The following is a 17,097-nucleotide window of genomic DNA, read 5'->3' as shown; positions in this document are numbered from 1 at the left end:
ATGATTGAAAAAAAAAAAAAATCGAAGCTGGAATCGAACGCATGATGGTCTAATTTGAAATCCAGCACTGTCAAACAGTTCGTGGTAACGAACTGTAGTAAGGAGCGACCCGGCTCAATAGTAACCAAAACTCTAAAAAATTGAATTTTGATATCAATAGCTAAATCAAAAGAATCGCATTTTAATGCTGATTTTAAATATATAAGTTTCATCAAGTTTAGTCTTACCCATCAAAAGTTACGAGCCTGAGAAAATTTGCCTTATTCAAGAAAATAGGGAAAACCCCTAAAAGTCGTAGGATCTTAAAAACACCATCAAAATGACACCATCAGATTCAGCGCATCAGAGAACCCCACTGTAAAAGTTTCAAGCTCCTATCTACACAAATGCGGAATTTTGTATTTTTTGCCAGAAGACAAATCACGGGTGCGTGTTTATTTGTTTGTTTTTTTTTTGTTTTTTGTTTTTCTTTTTCCCAGGGGACATCGTATCGACCAAGTGGTCCTAGAATGTCGCAAGAGGGCTCATTCTAACGGAAATGAAAAGTTCTAGTGCACTTTTTAAGTGACCAAAAAAATTGGAGGGCATCTAGACCCCCTCCCACGCTCAATTTTTCCCAAAGTCAACGGATCAAAATTTTAATTTTGAGATAGCCATTTTGTTCGGCATAGTCGAAAACCATAATAACTGTGTCTTTGGGGATGACTTACTCCCCCACAATCCCTGGGGGAGGGGCTACAAGTTACAAACTTTGACCAGTGTTTACATATAGTAATGGTTATTGGGAAGTGTACAGACGTTTTCAGGGGGATTTTATTTTGTTTGGGGACGGGGCTGAGGAGAGGGGGCTATGTTGGAGGATCTTTCCTTGGAGGAATCTGTCATGGGGGAAGAAAAATTCAATGAAAAGGGCGCAGGATTTTCTAGCATTACTATAAGAAAACAATGAAAAATAAACATGAAAACTTTTTTCAAATGAAAGGAAGGAGTAGCATTGAAACTTAAAACGAACAGATATTATTACGAATATGAGGGGTTCTAATAATACTTTAGCATAAAGAGCGAGGTATTTAGGAGGAGATAAATACCTCGCTCTTTATGCTAAAGTATTTTTAGTAATTTCAACTATTTATTCTACGGCCTTTCTGATTCAGGGGTCATTCTTAAAGAATTGGGACAAAACTTATGATTTAGTGTAAAGAGCAAGGTATTAACGAGGGTACAAACCCCCTCGTATACATAATAAAAATATAAGGTTATGAAAGTTTGTTACGTAAGTTAATTCTTAAGTTACGTATATTTTTTACTAATAAAAACGTTCGCTAAAAATTAAAAGTTCTAGTTGCCTTTTCAAGTAACCGAAAAATTGGAGGGCAACTAGGCCTCCTTCTCCACCCCTTATTTCTCAAAATCTTCTGATCAAAACTAAGAGAAAGCCATTTAGCCAAAAAAGAATTAATATACAAATTTAATTTTAATAATTTATGTGCGGAGAGCCAAAACCAAACATGCATTAATTAAAAAACGTTCAGAAATTAAATGAAAAAAAACTAATTTTTTTAGCTGAAAGTAAGGAGCGACATTAAAACTACGAACAGAAATTACTCCGTATTTGAAATGGGTTGTCCCCTCCGCAATCCCTCGCTCTTTACGCTAAAGTTTGACTCTTTGCCACAATTCTACTTTTTAAAACAATTAAAAGCTTTAGCGTAAACAGCGAGGGATTGCGGAGGGGACAACCCATTTCATATACGGAGTAATTTCTGTTCGTTTTAAGTTTTAATGTCGCTCCTTACTTTCAGCTAAAAAAATTAGTTTTTTTTATACTAACATAACACGCCTCTCATACGTAATTTAACATATTGGTGTTTGTAGGACTTTCATTGCGTTGCTTATTAATGGGGCCTGGAGGAGGAACATGCGGGAGTTGTTCTTGCAAACCTCCGGTTAATTGTTTTGGACCATACTTATTACAATGACACCGTTTTATACTTCCAAGATCTTCTACTTAGGAAGTTTCGCCAAAAGTGCTGTTTTCAGTGCTATATCTCATTTACGAACGGTAGAATTGATTAAAAGCATGTACATATGAGCAAAAGTTTTCAAATTGGCCATTAAACATCACTCTAAAACTTCTGGTAGCCCACTAGCCCCAGCTTTTCCACTTGAGACACGACACAAAAAATGCCGTTTTTTATGCCATTTGGAACTTGTAGATGGAGGAATTTAAAGGAAGAATGTAGAGAGCAATATCTTTCATATGAGCTATAAAAATCTATCTACGATGTCCTGGTAGCTTGCTAGTGCCACCCCTTGAGATATGGCAACAAAAGTGTCATTTTAGTGTCATATGGCACTTGCAGATAGTGGAACGTATAAAAAGCACGTAGATATGCGAAATAGCTTTTGAATGAGAGATTTAGCATCTCTCTATGATGTTCTGGTAGCCTGCTAGGCCTGCTGAAAAAAGAAAAGAAAAGAAAACTGGAGAGAGATCAGTGCTACCGATGCAAGAAAAAGTGATTTTCCCTGTTGTTTAAAGAGGGGGACTGTAATTTTTCTGTACAAAGTTTTCGACCATGCTGATTCCAATGGTACTCTTTCATTTTCATCATACATCATTTTCGAGGGGTTCAGGCCTTTTTTTCGAAATCACCATACATTTCTTTTCGCAATAAACTTTTACTTTTACGTGAACCGAAATAATAGTTACCATTACTGAGTCAGAGTCAGCTGCCTTTTTTTTTAACCAGGCAGTCTTTTTCAAAATACGTTTTTTAACTTTTGGTTACTATGGGCTGTGGTTCGCTCTACTAGGTTGCAGCTACCGCTCCAACCATGATCTATGATACTTTTTCCAGTCAATTAAACCACGATCATGATAACATTGCTGGATTTGGTCGACAGAGTAAATCTTGTGAACATCAAACTAAAATGCACATTCTCAAGGCAGGGTTGTAGACAAATTTATTTGGGAGGCAGTAGACGATTTTTCGCAACGCTTAGGCGTTACGAACATTATTCAAGTAATGATATGGGTTTCGAAGTAAAATAATTCATAGAGTTTTGGATGATAAATAGTAAACTAAATAGTTGCTTAGAGATTACTTATATCGCTTGAGCATTATGAATTATTAGCAGATAACGTCCGATCCGTCGATTGGTATTCCTTTGTCTTGTTGATTACCGATAAAAGACATATTTCTAATGAAGATGCAACAATTAACTGCCGTACGTTGCGGTTTGGAAAAAAAAAGAAATTATGCAATTTTGGGAGCTGGAAGCAATTTTCTTTTCAACGAAGATTTGCAGATCTGATTTAATTTACTTTTAAATTTGTTTGGAACAATTGTCACCTTCGTGTATTTTTACTAGGACATATAGAACAATCACCTGATTGGGAATGGGAGTGGGGGGGGGGGGGCAAATACTTAAGATTCTATGGCTTAGCCTGGGATGATTTGGTATGTTTCAACAGCTTTAGCCTGAGTTGTCCAATTTGTTCGGTCGTTAGTTTGAGCAACATTTCTAAATACATATGTTGGTTGTTGTCACCTTAAATACCAATACAAGGCTAACTCCTGGGGATTTAGGGCTTTCACCCCCCCCTCCCAATTTGTGTCCGACTCATAAAAACGTAAAAAAATGGCGTTTTTTTGTGTACTCCCTCCCCAAGGAAAAATCAAGGATACAGCCCTGACCAATATACTTTAAATTACTTGATGTTAATAGGTGCATACAGTCTAAGATTTCGCAGGAGGCAGAATCTGAGATACCAGCTTGCAGGATTACAGGGACCCTTCTAAGTGGATCTAAAGATCCTTCCAAGTGGATGTAGCCGAAGGTATATTTCCTAAAATATTTCTCAAAATTCACCATTTAAACTTAGAGGAGCAATAATCACTGAATTTAAGTTATTTAAGGTTTAAAAATATTACCTGAACTTTGAAAAAGGTTGCCGTACTTCTATATTCGGAGGTTAGAGGATTCGCAAGCTCTCCTGACCAGTCAATTCCATTTACGACACGAAGAGACGCCGCAATTTTGCATGAATCGATACACGTGCCATTCACACGAGGAACAGGAGGAAGGGTAGTTGTCATCGGTCGTAAGGTTGTCGTCATTGTAGTTAGTTCAACAAAAGAAATCGGCACTGGAATAGGTGTAGTAGAACGAAGTGTTGCTGTAGTGTTAGGAGTAGGCCATCCTGTAAACTCTGTAGTAGCTCTGTAATTGAATAGATCCATTAAAGTATTTATAGGCTACAGCTAATGCTCCAAAGCTTCATATCTGTCTGCTTAAAAGTTTGTGTCACCACAAAAAGATCATGTAGCTAATTTGAAACGAAATGATACGCTTTGTAATATTTTCCTACCTCCCATCATATATATATATATATATATATATATATATATATATATATATATATATATATATATATATATATATATATATATATATATATATATATATGTATATATATATATATATATATACATATGAATATATATATATATATATATATATATATATATATATATATATATATATATATATATATATATGAATATATATATATATTATACATATATATATATATATATATATATATATATATATATATATATATATATATATATATATATATATATATATATATATATATATATACATACATATATACATATATATATATACATGTATATATATATATATACACATATATATATATATATATATATATATATATATATATATATATATATATTTATATATATATATATATCTATACATGTATATATATATATATATATATATATATATATATATATATATATATATATATATATATATTCTCGTTTTCTTTTGTTTGTCACATAAATTTGTTAAATTCGTGCATCGTTTTTTTGACCACTTCCGAACTCTGAATTACTTCCAAATTTTATCATATAGGCCTATGCACTCCCGACGACAGTGCAATAATAAAATTCAATAATAATACAATAATAAAAAATAATAAAATCCCCCCTTAAATGATTTCCCTTGTATAAATAAAACAACATAAATGGTTGATTGAGCACAGCAAAAAATATAAAATAAACATTAGTATAATAAGACTTGATAACGCAGCAGTAACATTACTCGACCCCGACTGTAGGATCGAATCTTAGATAAGATAAATTTTTGTCTTAGAGAAGACTAGGAAGTCGAAAATAATGCATATAATTCTTTTTTAAACTCGTTTTCAAAATGGACTGAAGAATACCGTTTTTTTTCCCTCGAGAATCCATGAATATAAGTGAAAACTAGGGGCGCAAAAACGATTGGGCTTTACATAACTTGACCTTTTAACTCGTTTTCCTCAACTTGACGACTTTTTCATTTATGACTTTATAACTTAGATGAATTTGATATCTATTTTATGCAAAACCCAATCATACCCCCTCCCTCTTTCTTCACTTGTATTAACAGATTCTTGAGAAAAAACTCTAGTTTATAACCCATTTTGAAAAGATTTTTTAAAAATATAGAAATTATTACTACATTTTGTGGTTTTAGATCAATTAAAAAGATTATTATATTAATCAAAAGATACCGAAGTAATATTACCTATAGGATCTCAAATGTCGGTTGGCATATAAACAAACGTATACAGCACAGAAAAAAAAAATCACAGACTTTGACATAAAAAGATAGAAAGGTTGTCCAACCCTGCCTAGAAGGTACCCCTTTACTTGGTTGTAGTTATTGGATACCTTTAATTGGCCTCCCTTGAGCGCACTATCCATGTGGCGTATGTTTCAAAGGACGAAGACTGTTTTATTTACCGTATCATAAAAGTACCGCACGTCGGTAGTTCACGACTCCGGCCATGGTTGCTACCTGAACAAGTGTTAGTAAAAGTGACAAGTCACGTTGTTAGGCACCTCAAAATTTTAGTTTTACTCATTAGACACACATTTTAATTAAGTACAAACAAAGTTCTTATATTGGATCTTAGCACGACAATTAGAAAAATAAGCTCAAAGGTTAAATTAAGGCTCTGGAGAAAGGGGCGTTTCGTTTTTTTAATGGTACGTCATTTATTAGTTGGTTCAACAAAGCAGCGTTTCAGGCCCACTCCTAACCCCTCTAAAAAAGTATTAATAATTTTTATGAATGCATCCATATTTTCATGTCACTCTTTACGTTTTGACAATTTTACAGTCACGCCTTTCCTGTCCCAGATTAAGCTCTGGCGTACATGACTACCACTAGAAAATTTATAAGGGAAAGAAAGGGGCAAGTGGTACCAGTAGCTTCGTTTTTCTCATTTTTCCCCTTTTTATTCTTCTGTCTAATTTCTTCTTCGTTCACAGGGGACCAGTGCCTTATACATGGCTGTATCCAAGTTTTTGTTCGGGAGGAGGAGGTATTCTTTCAGGGGAGTTACATAAAACTTTAGAAAACGGATCAAAAATGTGTTTAATGTATTTGTGTCATGTTTTTACGAGTCGGACAAACATTTCGGGGAGGTAAAATTCCTTAAACATCCCCCTGAATACGGTCTTGGCCCCATGGCATCTCCTGGTGGCGGCCATGCCTGTGTAAATTCTAGATTGTCATCACAAGTTTGTTTTTATTCGTCTCTCCACTTGTATGCTAAGCAGAGAAAAGATGTGAAAAGAATATGTCCTTCCTTTTATGGAAGCAGGAATTCCGGTTTTTGACAGCGACTGAGGGCACTTTGTGACGGAATTATTTTCTCTGAATTCTTTATGTTGCAATTGCTGTGCTTTTTATAGTTAAGGAATTTTGATTATAGCCAAAACCGGAAACTTAGTGGTTTCAGAGATTCATTATTCTTTACATAGTCTGGGTATCTTTACCGAGACTGAAATTTATCATAGAAGTTTTTGAACTCAAATTAAAAAGTCATTATCAAAATCTATTTACCAAGATGTCACATTCATAGATCCACACAGTAAAATCTTTGGGGAGGGATATCAGAAGGTTCTTTCTAATTACACGGATGAGTTTCAACAGCTATCTTTATTTTCTCTCTTGCTGTAGAATATTTATTTTAGATGCTAGGCTTTTGTTCATTTGATTTACTTCTTACCAAGGCCTTATCCAGAGAGACAGCCTGGGTTTGCCCCCCCCCCCCCAAAAAAAAGGAAATGTCCAAATCGTTAAAAAGTAACAAAATACATATAAACAAATGTTTGATGCGTTTCGTAAAGTTTTTGTGCAACCCCTCCCACTAACAACAATCCTTGATACTGCCTTGCACCCTACTGTACTTCCTCTTAATTTTTTTCCTTATTTTGCTTTTGTTTTATTTTTTCGTAGAGAAGGGCATTTGTTTGAGAAACCAAAACATCTGAAATATAGTTGCGTAATTGTTCGCTGTTTAGACTTTTTCTCTTCATTTAATTTCTTAAATTGGAAGGCAGTGTCACATGAGGAATCATTCAGTACGAGAACCACAGAAACAGGAAATGGGTAGGGAGAATGGCTCTTGGAGCTTAGTGTCAATAACAAAATTAGAAGAAGCTACGCCCGAAAACAAACATTTTTGGGGATTGAGAATCCCCCCCCCACCCCTGACGAAGTCATCCGGTAAACTTTTTATTATGAGTGTGAACATCTATGAAATCTTGTGTTTTTAAAGCAGCATTATAATACATATCCATGTAGGCTTCTACATCTATCACATGTCTGGCCAAGTATTTGTGTCTATGCAGTTCCAGTCAAACACTTCGTTTTTAGGAACTGTAAGAGAAGAGCGACCCGTTCCAACAGTAGCCAAAATTCTGAAAACATAATTTTTATAAAAATATAAACATAAAAATGCTTTTCACGATGAATCCAAATGTGAAATATTCAGTAGGGTTAAAGTTAGTCATCAGAAGTTATTAACGAAGAAAGTTCACATAGTTTTATAACAAGGGGGAAAGCAACCCCAAAAGGGGGTTCTCTACAGGAAGGATACACCACCAAATTCAGCATTTTCGCGAACTGTATATCAGGGGCTTCAGGTTCATGTATGCAAAAACACAAATTTTGCACTTTTTCTGAGAAAGTTGATAATGGATGTGCATTTTTTTGTCTTTTTTAAGAAAGATCGTGGCGAGCCAATGATCGCAGAGTATTGAGAGAAGGCTCATTAAAAAAAATCCAGATTGAAGTATGTGCAACAAGACCCATGCAGCCACTGCTACAATGTTAGAGGTACCAGTGGGTGGGGGGGGCAACCCACCCTCTAGATTTTCATGAAAACTCACTTTTTTAATGTTTTGATTACAAATATTTTAAAAAATATCCCCTCCCCCTAGGTTTAGGAAAACATGTTTTTATATCTTCCTTAAAAACCGAATGAATCCTCGTCCTCCTACTTTTTGTGAATTGTGTCCCTAGAAAAGGTCCCAAAATTATGAACAACATTATTTAATAGGATTCACAAATAAATCCTCTAAGAAATGTCGAGAAAATACCACAATTCTCGCAAATGAACAGTTTCAAAGAAAAAAGTTTATCATTGACTGCGTTAAGAAATGGAAAATGTTGATACATTGATAAAAATCTAGACTACACAAATTTGTAAAAAATAATTTTGGAATTCCAAGGATCTTCCCTTTTTACCGGAAATTTCCAACTTTTTAAAGGGCATTTTTCAACTTTGTATTTTGGTACTCACCGCTCTGTCTTTTTTTTTCTATTTTTCTTTTTTTTTTGCAGAGGAAAAAAGAGCTAAAGAGAAAATGACTAGACATTTTAGGAAAACTGTATTTGTTTTGCGTAGAAATTATACCACTTTGATTTTTTTTTTCATTATTAGTTGTCTTTAGCTAAGTAGCAATCAGAGATGGAAATTAGAAAACTTTTCTGTTACAGAAGCGTAAAAAGAAGAAAAGTTCCTCTGAATATATTTATTGTGATGATGTTGCATTGTGCAGTATCTTACGGGTTTTATTTTGTTTGTGTGTTTCTACAAAAGAAATAAACAAACAAAAACAAAGTACATAACCTTATGTATGGTGCTTTTAGCGCAAAAATACAAAAAAAAGTGTATCTATCAGGTTAAAAGGGACAATCAATCAAAATTATCTGCTGACAGCTGTAAGAAGGATAGCAAACAAACAAAAGAGAAAAAAAAAATATAAGAAGCTGTGCAACGATAATTAAACGACGTTTAAAATTGGAAAAATTTGAAAGTCATGGCGTATATTGCAGTCAAACGTTCATTGTTGAATGACTAAGGAATTCAGAAATAAACAATTCAGAAGAACGCAAGATCAGTAATGAAGTCGTCCTAAAAATGACGTGTCCTTTTTCGCTGCACACAATAATATGCCTAACAATAATTCCTATATGTAGTATAAAAAGACCAAAAAGATTCTTGAAAAGTAGAAAATTTATATTAAAACCCGGATGTAGACATGACAAACCAAGACGCTACCACTCTCCGCCGCCTGGTGTATAACCTGGTGTATGACTGCCACTTGTTCTGTGACAAGTGTCATGCTTTTACCTCACCGAGCCTGTTGGTGCCACTTCTTGACACAGTAACGAACTGTAGTAAGGAGCGACCCGGCTCAATAGTAACCAAAACTCTAAAAAATGGAATTTTGATACCAACAGCTATATCAAAAGAATTGCATTTTAATGCTGATTTTAAAGGTATAAGTTAGAGCAAGTTATAGTCCTACCCATCAAAAGTTACGAGCCTGAGAAAATTTGCCTTTTTTGGAAAATAGGAGGAAACACCCCCTAAAAATCATAGAATCTTAAAGAAAATCATATAATCAGATTCAGTGTATCAGAGAACCCTATTGTAGAAGTTTCAAGTTCCTATCTACAAAAATGTGGAATTTTGTATTTTTTGCCATCACGGATGCGTGTTTATTTATTTATTTTTTTTATTTTTATTTTTTTTTTCCCACGGGTGATCGTATCGACCCAGTGGTCCTAGAATGTTGCGAGAGGACTTATTTTAACGGAAATGAAAAGTTCTAGTGCCCTTTTTAAGTGATCAAAAAATTGGATGGCACCTAGGCCCCTCCCACGCTAATCATTTTCCCAAAGTCAATGGATCAAAATTCTGAGATAGCCATTTTATTCAGCGTAGTCGAAAAACCTTATAACTATGTCTTTGGAGACCACTTACTCCCCCACAGTTCCCGTGGGAGGGGCTACAAGTTACAAACTTTGACCAGAGCTTACATATAGTAATAGTTATTGGGAAGTGTAAAGACGTTTTCAGGGGGATTTTTTGGCTGGGGGGAGGGTTTGATAAGGGGGAGGGTTGGGGGAACTTTCCATCGAGGAATTTGTCATGGGGGAAGAAAATTTTCATGAAGGCAGCGCAGGATTTTCTACCATTATTTAAAAAAAAAACAATGAAAAAATAAATATGATTTTTTTTTTCAACTGGAAGTAAGGAGCAGCATTAAAACTTAAAACGAACAGAGATTATTACGCATATGAGGGGCTCACCTCCTCCTAATACTTCGCTCTTTACGCTAAAGTATTTTTAGTAATTTCAACTATTTATTCTACGGCTTTTGTGATTCAGGGGTCATTCTTAATGACCTGGGAAAAAATTTAAACTTTAGTGTAAAAAGCGAGGTACTGACGAAGGGGTGAACCCCCTCATATATTTTAATAAAAACATAAGAATACAAAAGTTCGTTAAGTAACCTAATTTATAAGTTACATATATCTTTTGCTAATAAAAACATTCGTAAAAAATTAAAAGTTCTAGTTGCCTTTTTAACTAACCAAAAAATAGGAGGGCAACAAGGCTTCCTCCCCCACTCCTTTTTTCTCAAAATCATTCGATCAAAACTATTAGAAAGCCATTTAGCCAAAAAAAAAAAAAAAAAAAATGCAAATATCGTTTTAATTATTCCTCTGCGGAGAGCCAAAACCAAAACATGCATTGATTCAAAAACGTTCAGAAATTAAATAAAAAAACAAGTTTTTTAACTGAAAGTAAGGAGCGACATTAAAACCTAAAACGAACAGAAATTACTTCGTATATGAAAGAGGCTGCTTCCTCATCAACGTCCCACTCTTTACGCTAAAGTTTTTTACTGTTTAAAAAGTAGAGTTGAGAGAAAGAGTCAAACTTTAGCGTAAAGAGCGGGACGTTGATGAGGAAGCAGGACCTTTCACATACGAAATAATTTCTGTTCGTTTTAAGTTTTAATGTCGCTCCTTACTTTCAGTTGAAAAACTTGTTTTTTTTTATTTAATCACAATAAAGAAAGGTTTAGGTAGAGATTGCATACAATATAAGAAGTGATGAAGCCAGATTGTAATCACCATACCAGTACGCGAGAGGTTGGGGAGCCGGAAAAGGGAAAAACTCATCTGTTAGCCATTACACACTCAAGAATTTGGATCTATAAAGTCAGACCACCCGTTTATTGCTGTTTGTATACAGAGACAATTATCTTCGGTCAGTACCTACATTATAGCTATATTTTAATAGATATTTAGTTGGTATTTTGGTTAGGTTACATTTTGCATGCAGCGCAGCTATACTTAACTTCCAACCCTCCTAATGTGCAAATTTACAGACCAAATTATAAAAATCCTATATATCTCCCAAATGTTTCAACCACGTACATGTAGATCCAAACAGAGTGGCCTCCCGGTGAAAAAAAAAATCACTAGATACTTGAGAAAAATTACTAAATGAGCACATAAATCACTAGATTGTTGACTAGAAATCACTAGAATTATAATACTGTTTATCATTGCAAATAATAATTGTTTCGTTTCTTTACCATGTGCTATAGAGGTGCATATTCAAGAAGGGGTAAAATGACCCCCTTAAATGTAAAAAACACCTTTATATTGGTCGTTTGTTTATTCTCCAGCGGAAATACCCTAGAAACTGTGAAAAATGCCTTTTTCCGGGTTTATGCAGAGAATAGAACAAAATCCTTGTTTCCTCCCTTATTTTGCAGAATTGGTACCCTTGGCTTATACCCCGATCACTAAAAATTGGTTACCGGTGGTCTAATCGAAACATTAGTTTTTTCTTTTTATTTTTTTCTTCCTTATCAATCCAAAACCCCAGTCTTTTCCCCTCATAAATATTGAAACTATTTCTTTTTACTTTAGTTGACCTAGTATAATTACTGGGACACCAGCGACAATTTTGAAAATGGCCTTTTTATATTTTCATGGAAAAATGTGTCCCACCCTTCACAGATTTCGATAAGCATCGGTCTTATTACTTCTTTAATAAATAAAGAAGGAACTTGTTAATAATAAGGAACACACCCAAGAAGTAAAGTTATGTTAATCCTAATGAAATATGTCAAATATGATGAAAATATAATACTTTAATTTATATAATAATGTAATTTATTTACACAATAATGTAATGTAATTTGGGCTATATATTTGCACATTTGGGGGTGTGGGGGTAGTATAGCCTAACCTTATCCTCCCCCACCCCTAATGTGAAAATATATAGCCTAAGTTATACAAGTCCAATGCCATCTGTCACTCGTTATTTGTCTTTGTGGTAATGAAACTGGTTTTCATAGATCTTACATTATCCTTATTATTCCCAGCAAATTATCATTAACATACTTTTATCCCCAAACCTATCCTCAGGGGCCGCATGAGCCATGTTAAATCTAAAGGTACCGTTTTGGAACCTTTCAACTATGCTCACAAAATGGTTATCTTAAACTTTTGATCGAACAATTTTTGGGAAAAGGGGACATGGGAGGGGAGCTAGTAACCGTCAGATCCTTTTTGGTCAAATAAGGGGATACCAGAAATTTTAATTTCCACTTAAATGAGCCCTCTCCCGATGTTCTAGGACCATTGGTTCGATACAATCCTGGAAAAAAAAAATTAACACGCATCCGTGATTCTTCTTCTGGCACATAATACAAAATTCAACACTCATTTTTTATAGAACTTGAAAAATTAAAAAAATCTGATTGACTTATGGGAGCATTGAAGATATTTAAAGTAGAATAGTTCAGGCTCAGGCTGTTTTTCATAATTGAAAAAAGTCTGGTAGAATAGGAAGATAAGTCTCCAAACTAAGACTAGAAGTTTGGAAGCTACAGTGATGACAGTGATCAATTATGGCTTTGAAGCATGGGCGCTCAGGAAAGCAGATGAAGATTTGCTAGATGTTTTCCAGAGAAATTTCCCCCTGGATCGTTCTGGGTACCCTGGGCTGACTGTCCATATTTCAAATAGTAGGCTGTTCGAAAAGTGTAGTTAAATCCCGCTTTCCAGGGCTATGGTAAGAAAAAGGTTGAGATGACTAGGGCACGTTCTGCGGATGAAGGATGACAGATTGCCGAAGATTGTCCTTTTCGGCCAACCTCCTAGGGTTAAACAGAAAGTAGGTCGATCGCGGTTGGGATGGGAGGATATCATAAAGAAAGATCTAAGGGAAATGAGAACTTCCTGGGAGGGTGTAAAGAGGGAGTCTTTGATTAGATCGGGATGGAGTAGGAGCGTGCGTAGCTGTGTTGGCCTCAGAGGGCTTGGCTCTCCGGTGAGTTGTTAATAGAAGCAGTAATAGTAGTAAGTCTTGGAATTAGTAAAATAACGTTATGAACGGGCTGGTTCCCCTCATCTTAATTCTTAAGGACCCGACACACTTAGCTTTTTTTTGGGAACCGATTTCCGTAGCTCAGTGGACAAACGATAGCGGTACAAAAGCAATGCCTTTTGATCGAGATTTTCAGGCCCATATATCATGGATACCAATTGCAGGTTATCATTAGTTGCATGATTGATCTCAATTTATTGTTTTGTTCTTTTATTACTTACGTTTTTATTATTTTATATTTTTATTTCATTAAAAAATATAATTAAATCTTAAATGACTCAAACATTTAAATATATAATTCTTTTATTTTTAATGTACTTGATAACAATTAATATTATTTAATTCTTTTGATTTTTCCTGTTGAAGAGCAGGAAACGACTGAGGATTTTTTTGATGATTAGCCTACGATGAAATTCGGCGCTGTTTTTGTAAATCGGCACCAAAAATTAGAAAGTTTTTCAAGCTCAAATTTATGACGATTTGTTAAATCGGCGCCAAAAAAGGGCTACGTATGTCCAGCCCTTTAGGCCGTTTTTTTCCAAATATCTTCTTCATTCTACTCTGATCAGTGGCATAAGGACTTTAATGAGATTGTCATCAAAGTTTTCTCTTCAGTGCTCAATTTGGCAGTGAACTTTAAGACCTAAGCATTTTCATAAAGCAAAAAACGATAATGTAAGCAGAAAGAAGTAGGATCTTAGACGTAAGGCCTTAACAGTTTGATGAGAAAAAAAAAATGACTCATTGAATGTCCCCTTTTCATGAAATGGCCGAGTTACAACTAGGAGAAACTGGCAAAGAAATAGATTGAATATGGTCCCATTCTCTCCCCCAAAGTAGCCCCTGGAATGGCGAAAGTTTAATTCACCTAAACACAACATGGGCGTAACCTCTCATAAGGAGATCCTAACTTGAAATAAAAATGTTGCAGTTCTTGTCCCTTAATTTTTTTGTTTCCAATTATGTTTCCCAACTATTTATAGCTAGTAGTAGTAATAGCAGTAAATCTCGGTATTAGTAAAATATCGTTGTGAACGGGCCGATTCCCTTGTCAAGTTCTTTTTTTCTAAAAGTTAATATATTTTTTTCCAAATGTTAACGGTCATAATGAAAGGTTTAGTCCGTTATTCTATTTTTCATTTTGCAGGTGCAAGTTTGGAAAATGTTTTAAAATGCTATTGAATCTTGCAGTTCTAAAATATTGTCAAAGTCACTGTTGCCAAAAGATACTCAAAAAATTAGCTATTGGTTTTGGGTCTGTGCTTAAAACACAATTAAAAACACAACGAATCAAACTTTAGGGAATATAGCCCCTGGCTTGGTGAAAGTTTAATTCACCTAAACACAACAGGGCCGTAATCTCTCATAAGGAGATCCTAACTTGAAATAAAATGTTGCAGTTCTTGTCCCTAAATTTTGTGTTTCCAATGATATTTCCCAACTATTTGCTGCAGTCAGTATGACCTTTGAGGGCTTGATTCTTTCAGAGAAGGGGATCAAGAACCAAATTATATGCTCTGTCATCAGCGATTCATCAGCAAAATATTTTGAACTCCAAAAACTTTACTATTCTTAAATAAGATACCTTGACACTTCTGACCTTCGGATTCAGGGTGTATTTTGAAAATTGCTGGACATTTAACCCCCAGGATAAAATTCCATATAATGCCACGCCCAAAGCCTGACACTCCAGTCACGATTTTTACTTACTCTCAAACAAATTATAGTAACTATAATATTTCTTTTATGATTGAAATAATGACGAAGGAAATTAGAGACAATAAGAAAAAACTCTTTTCTTCCTTGAATTTTTACTTCGACATGAAACAATTCTTTGACCTTGTTCTCATTACTTATGTAATTAATATTCATTGACCAGTAATTAATTTGCTGACCCGAAGAAATTACTTTACAGAGAAAAAATTAATTGATATACATCTTGTTTCGCTGTAGACCATACCCTATTTGACAAAAAGGTACTGCAACATACCAAATAGAAACCAAAACCAGTGTTTCCATCCTCCCCGAACTTCCCCGAAAAAAAAAGTAGATTCACTGGAGTCTCCCCCAAAACGAACGCTCACAAATAAACGCACGCTGATACGAAATACAAATCGCTAATTTCAAAGATATTAAAACAAATCAATTATCTTTCGGGAAAATTCATGGAAACCTTAAAATATTCGAGAATATTGGAAACACTGGCTGAATTACTAATTTTCGAAAGTTCTGCAATTTGGTAATAGTTTTAAATCGATGCACCTTTTCCAGCTAATGCCAATATTTCTATTATTTTTTTTATATATTTCTACCTATAAAACGTTCACAAAGTTGTTCCAGCTTTGAATAAATTGGTATGGTGGAGGAGCGTATACAGCTATGTTCGCCAGTGGAGGCATGGTCCTACAGTGAGTTGTTAGTGGTGGTAGTAGTACTATTTCTTAGGGGCGTTACGATGTAAGCTGCCAGTCATATGTTGTGTATACGATTTGTTTTCTTATTTTTAAACCACAGGGATGATAACATGAACAACAGATGCCTTGGTTTGAAAAAATTGGAAATCAAAATAAAATATTTACAAACTGAGGTGGGGCAATATCTCATGAACAAGGCTTGTCTGATAGAAGAAAAATTTTACTTGCTAAAAAACAGTTTCGAAACTAGACAAAATTATGGAAAATGTATTTGTCTTTCAATTAGTGAAAGGACGTTGAGACAACGAAAGAATGTTGAGAAGCCAAGGCCACCTGTCACAGGTGGAAGGAGATAGATTATGGCCTGGGCCATTTGTTCCTCCGTGTAGGCAGCTCTTTTATTTAAGAGGTTTAACTTTTTTTATGGGAAGATAGGCGGATTAGCGAGAAAATATGATATAAACCTCTTACTTATACAGCAGCATCGAAGGAAATTTCTTATTCAAGGGAGTGATGTTAAAAAGAGTGTAACTTACCAAGCATAATGTATTTGTATAGTTATTCCATACCGAATAAAAATACAAGAAAATATAATAAAAATTTGGAACGGGATATTTACCGTTAAAACTGAACAACATATGGCCTGAATGAAAAAAAAAAAACACCTTTTTGTCAATTAAAGCAAGCACCCATAAACCTTTCCACAGAAGATTATTTTCCACTGAAAGCAAAAGTTTTTTGCTACTTGAACTTAAATAAGTGATGAAAAGTTTGGCATGTATGAATAGCAGATAATAATCATCATTCATAAGTAGGAAGACAAAACAATTTACTGCTACAGACTCTGAGTGGCCTTTAATGTAAATGAAATATAATTATTAATTTTAGGTAAATAGCTTTGACCAAGGGAAAGTTCTTTTTCATGGACAAGAATTTCAGTTATATGCTTTCTTGACAAAGTGAGGAAAGGGCAAATAAAGAAACTTTTTTAAAGGACAGAGCAGCAGCATCGATTAAAAAAAATTATAAGGGAGGGGGATATTATTCGAAATCTAAATTTGTTGTTTTTATTTAACTTATCAAACAGTCCGTGATAACGAA

General features: G+C 34.5%; 1 protein-coding gene across 1 annotated transcript in view; it reads right to left on the bottom strand.

Annotated features, from left to right (window-relative positions):
- Window positions 1-17,097, bottom strand: part of LOC136031421 (uncharacterized) — an 85,831-nt gene that overhangs the window by 42,624 nt on the left and 26,110 nt on the right. The window contains exon 3 of the mRNA XM_065710989.1: window positions 3,939-4,227. Coding sequence (XP_065567061.1) covers window positions 3,939-4,227 — 289 coding nt within the window. The remainder of the gene's footprint in view (window positions 1-3,938; window positions 4,228-17,097) is intronic.

This window comes from Artemia franciscana, chromosome 9 (genome assembly GCF_032884065.1).
Source record: "Artemia franciscana chromosome 9, ASM3288406v1, whole genome shotgun sequence".
In the NCBI taxonomy this organism is placed as follows: domain Eukaryota; kingdom Metazoa; phylum Arthropoda; class Branchiopoda; order Anostraca; family Artemiidae; genus Artemia; species Artemia franciscana.
The sequence above is the reverse complement of the archived record's forward strand: the minus strand, read 5'-3'. Positions and strand labels throughout refer to the sequence as shown.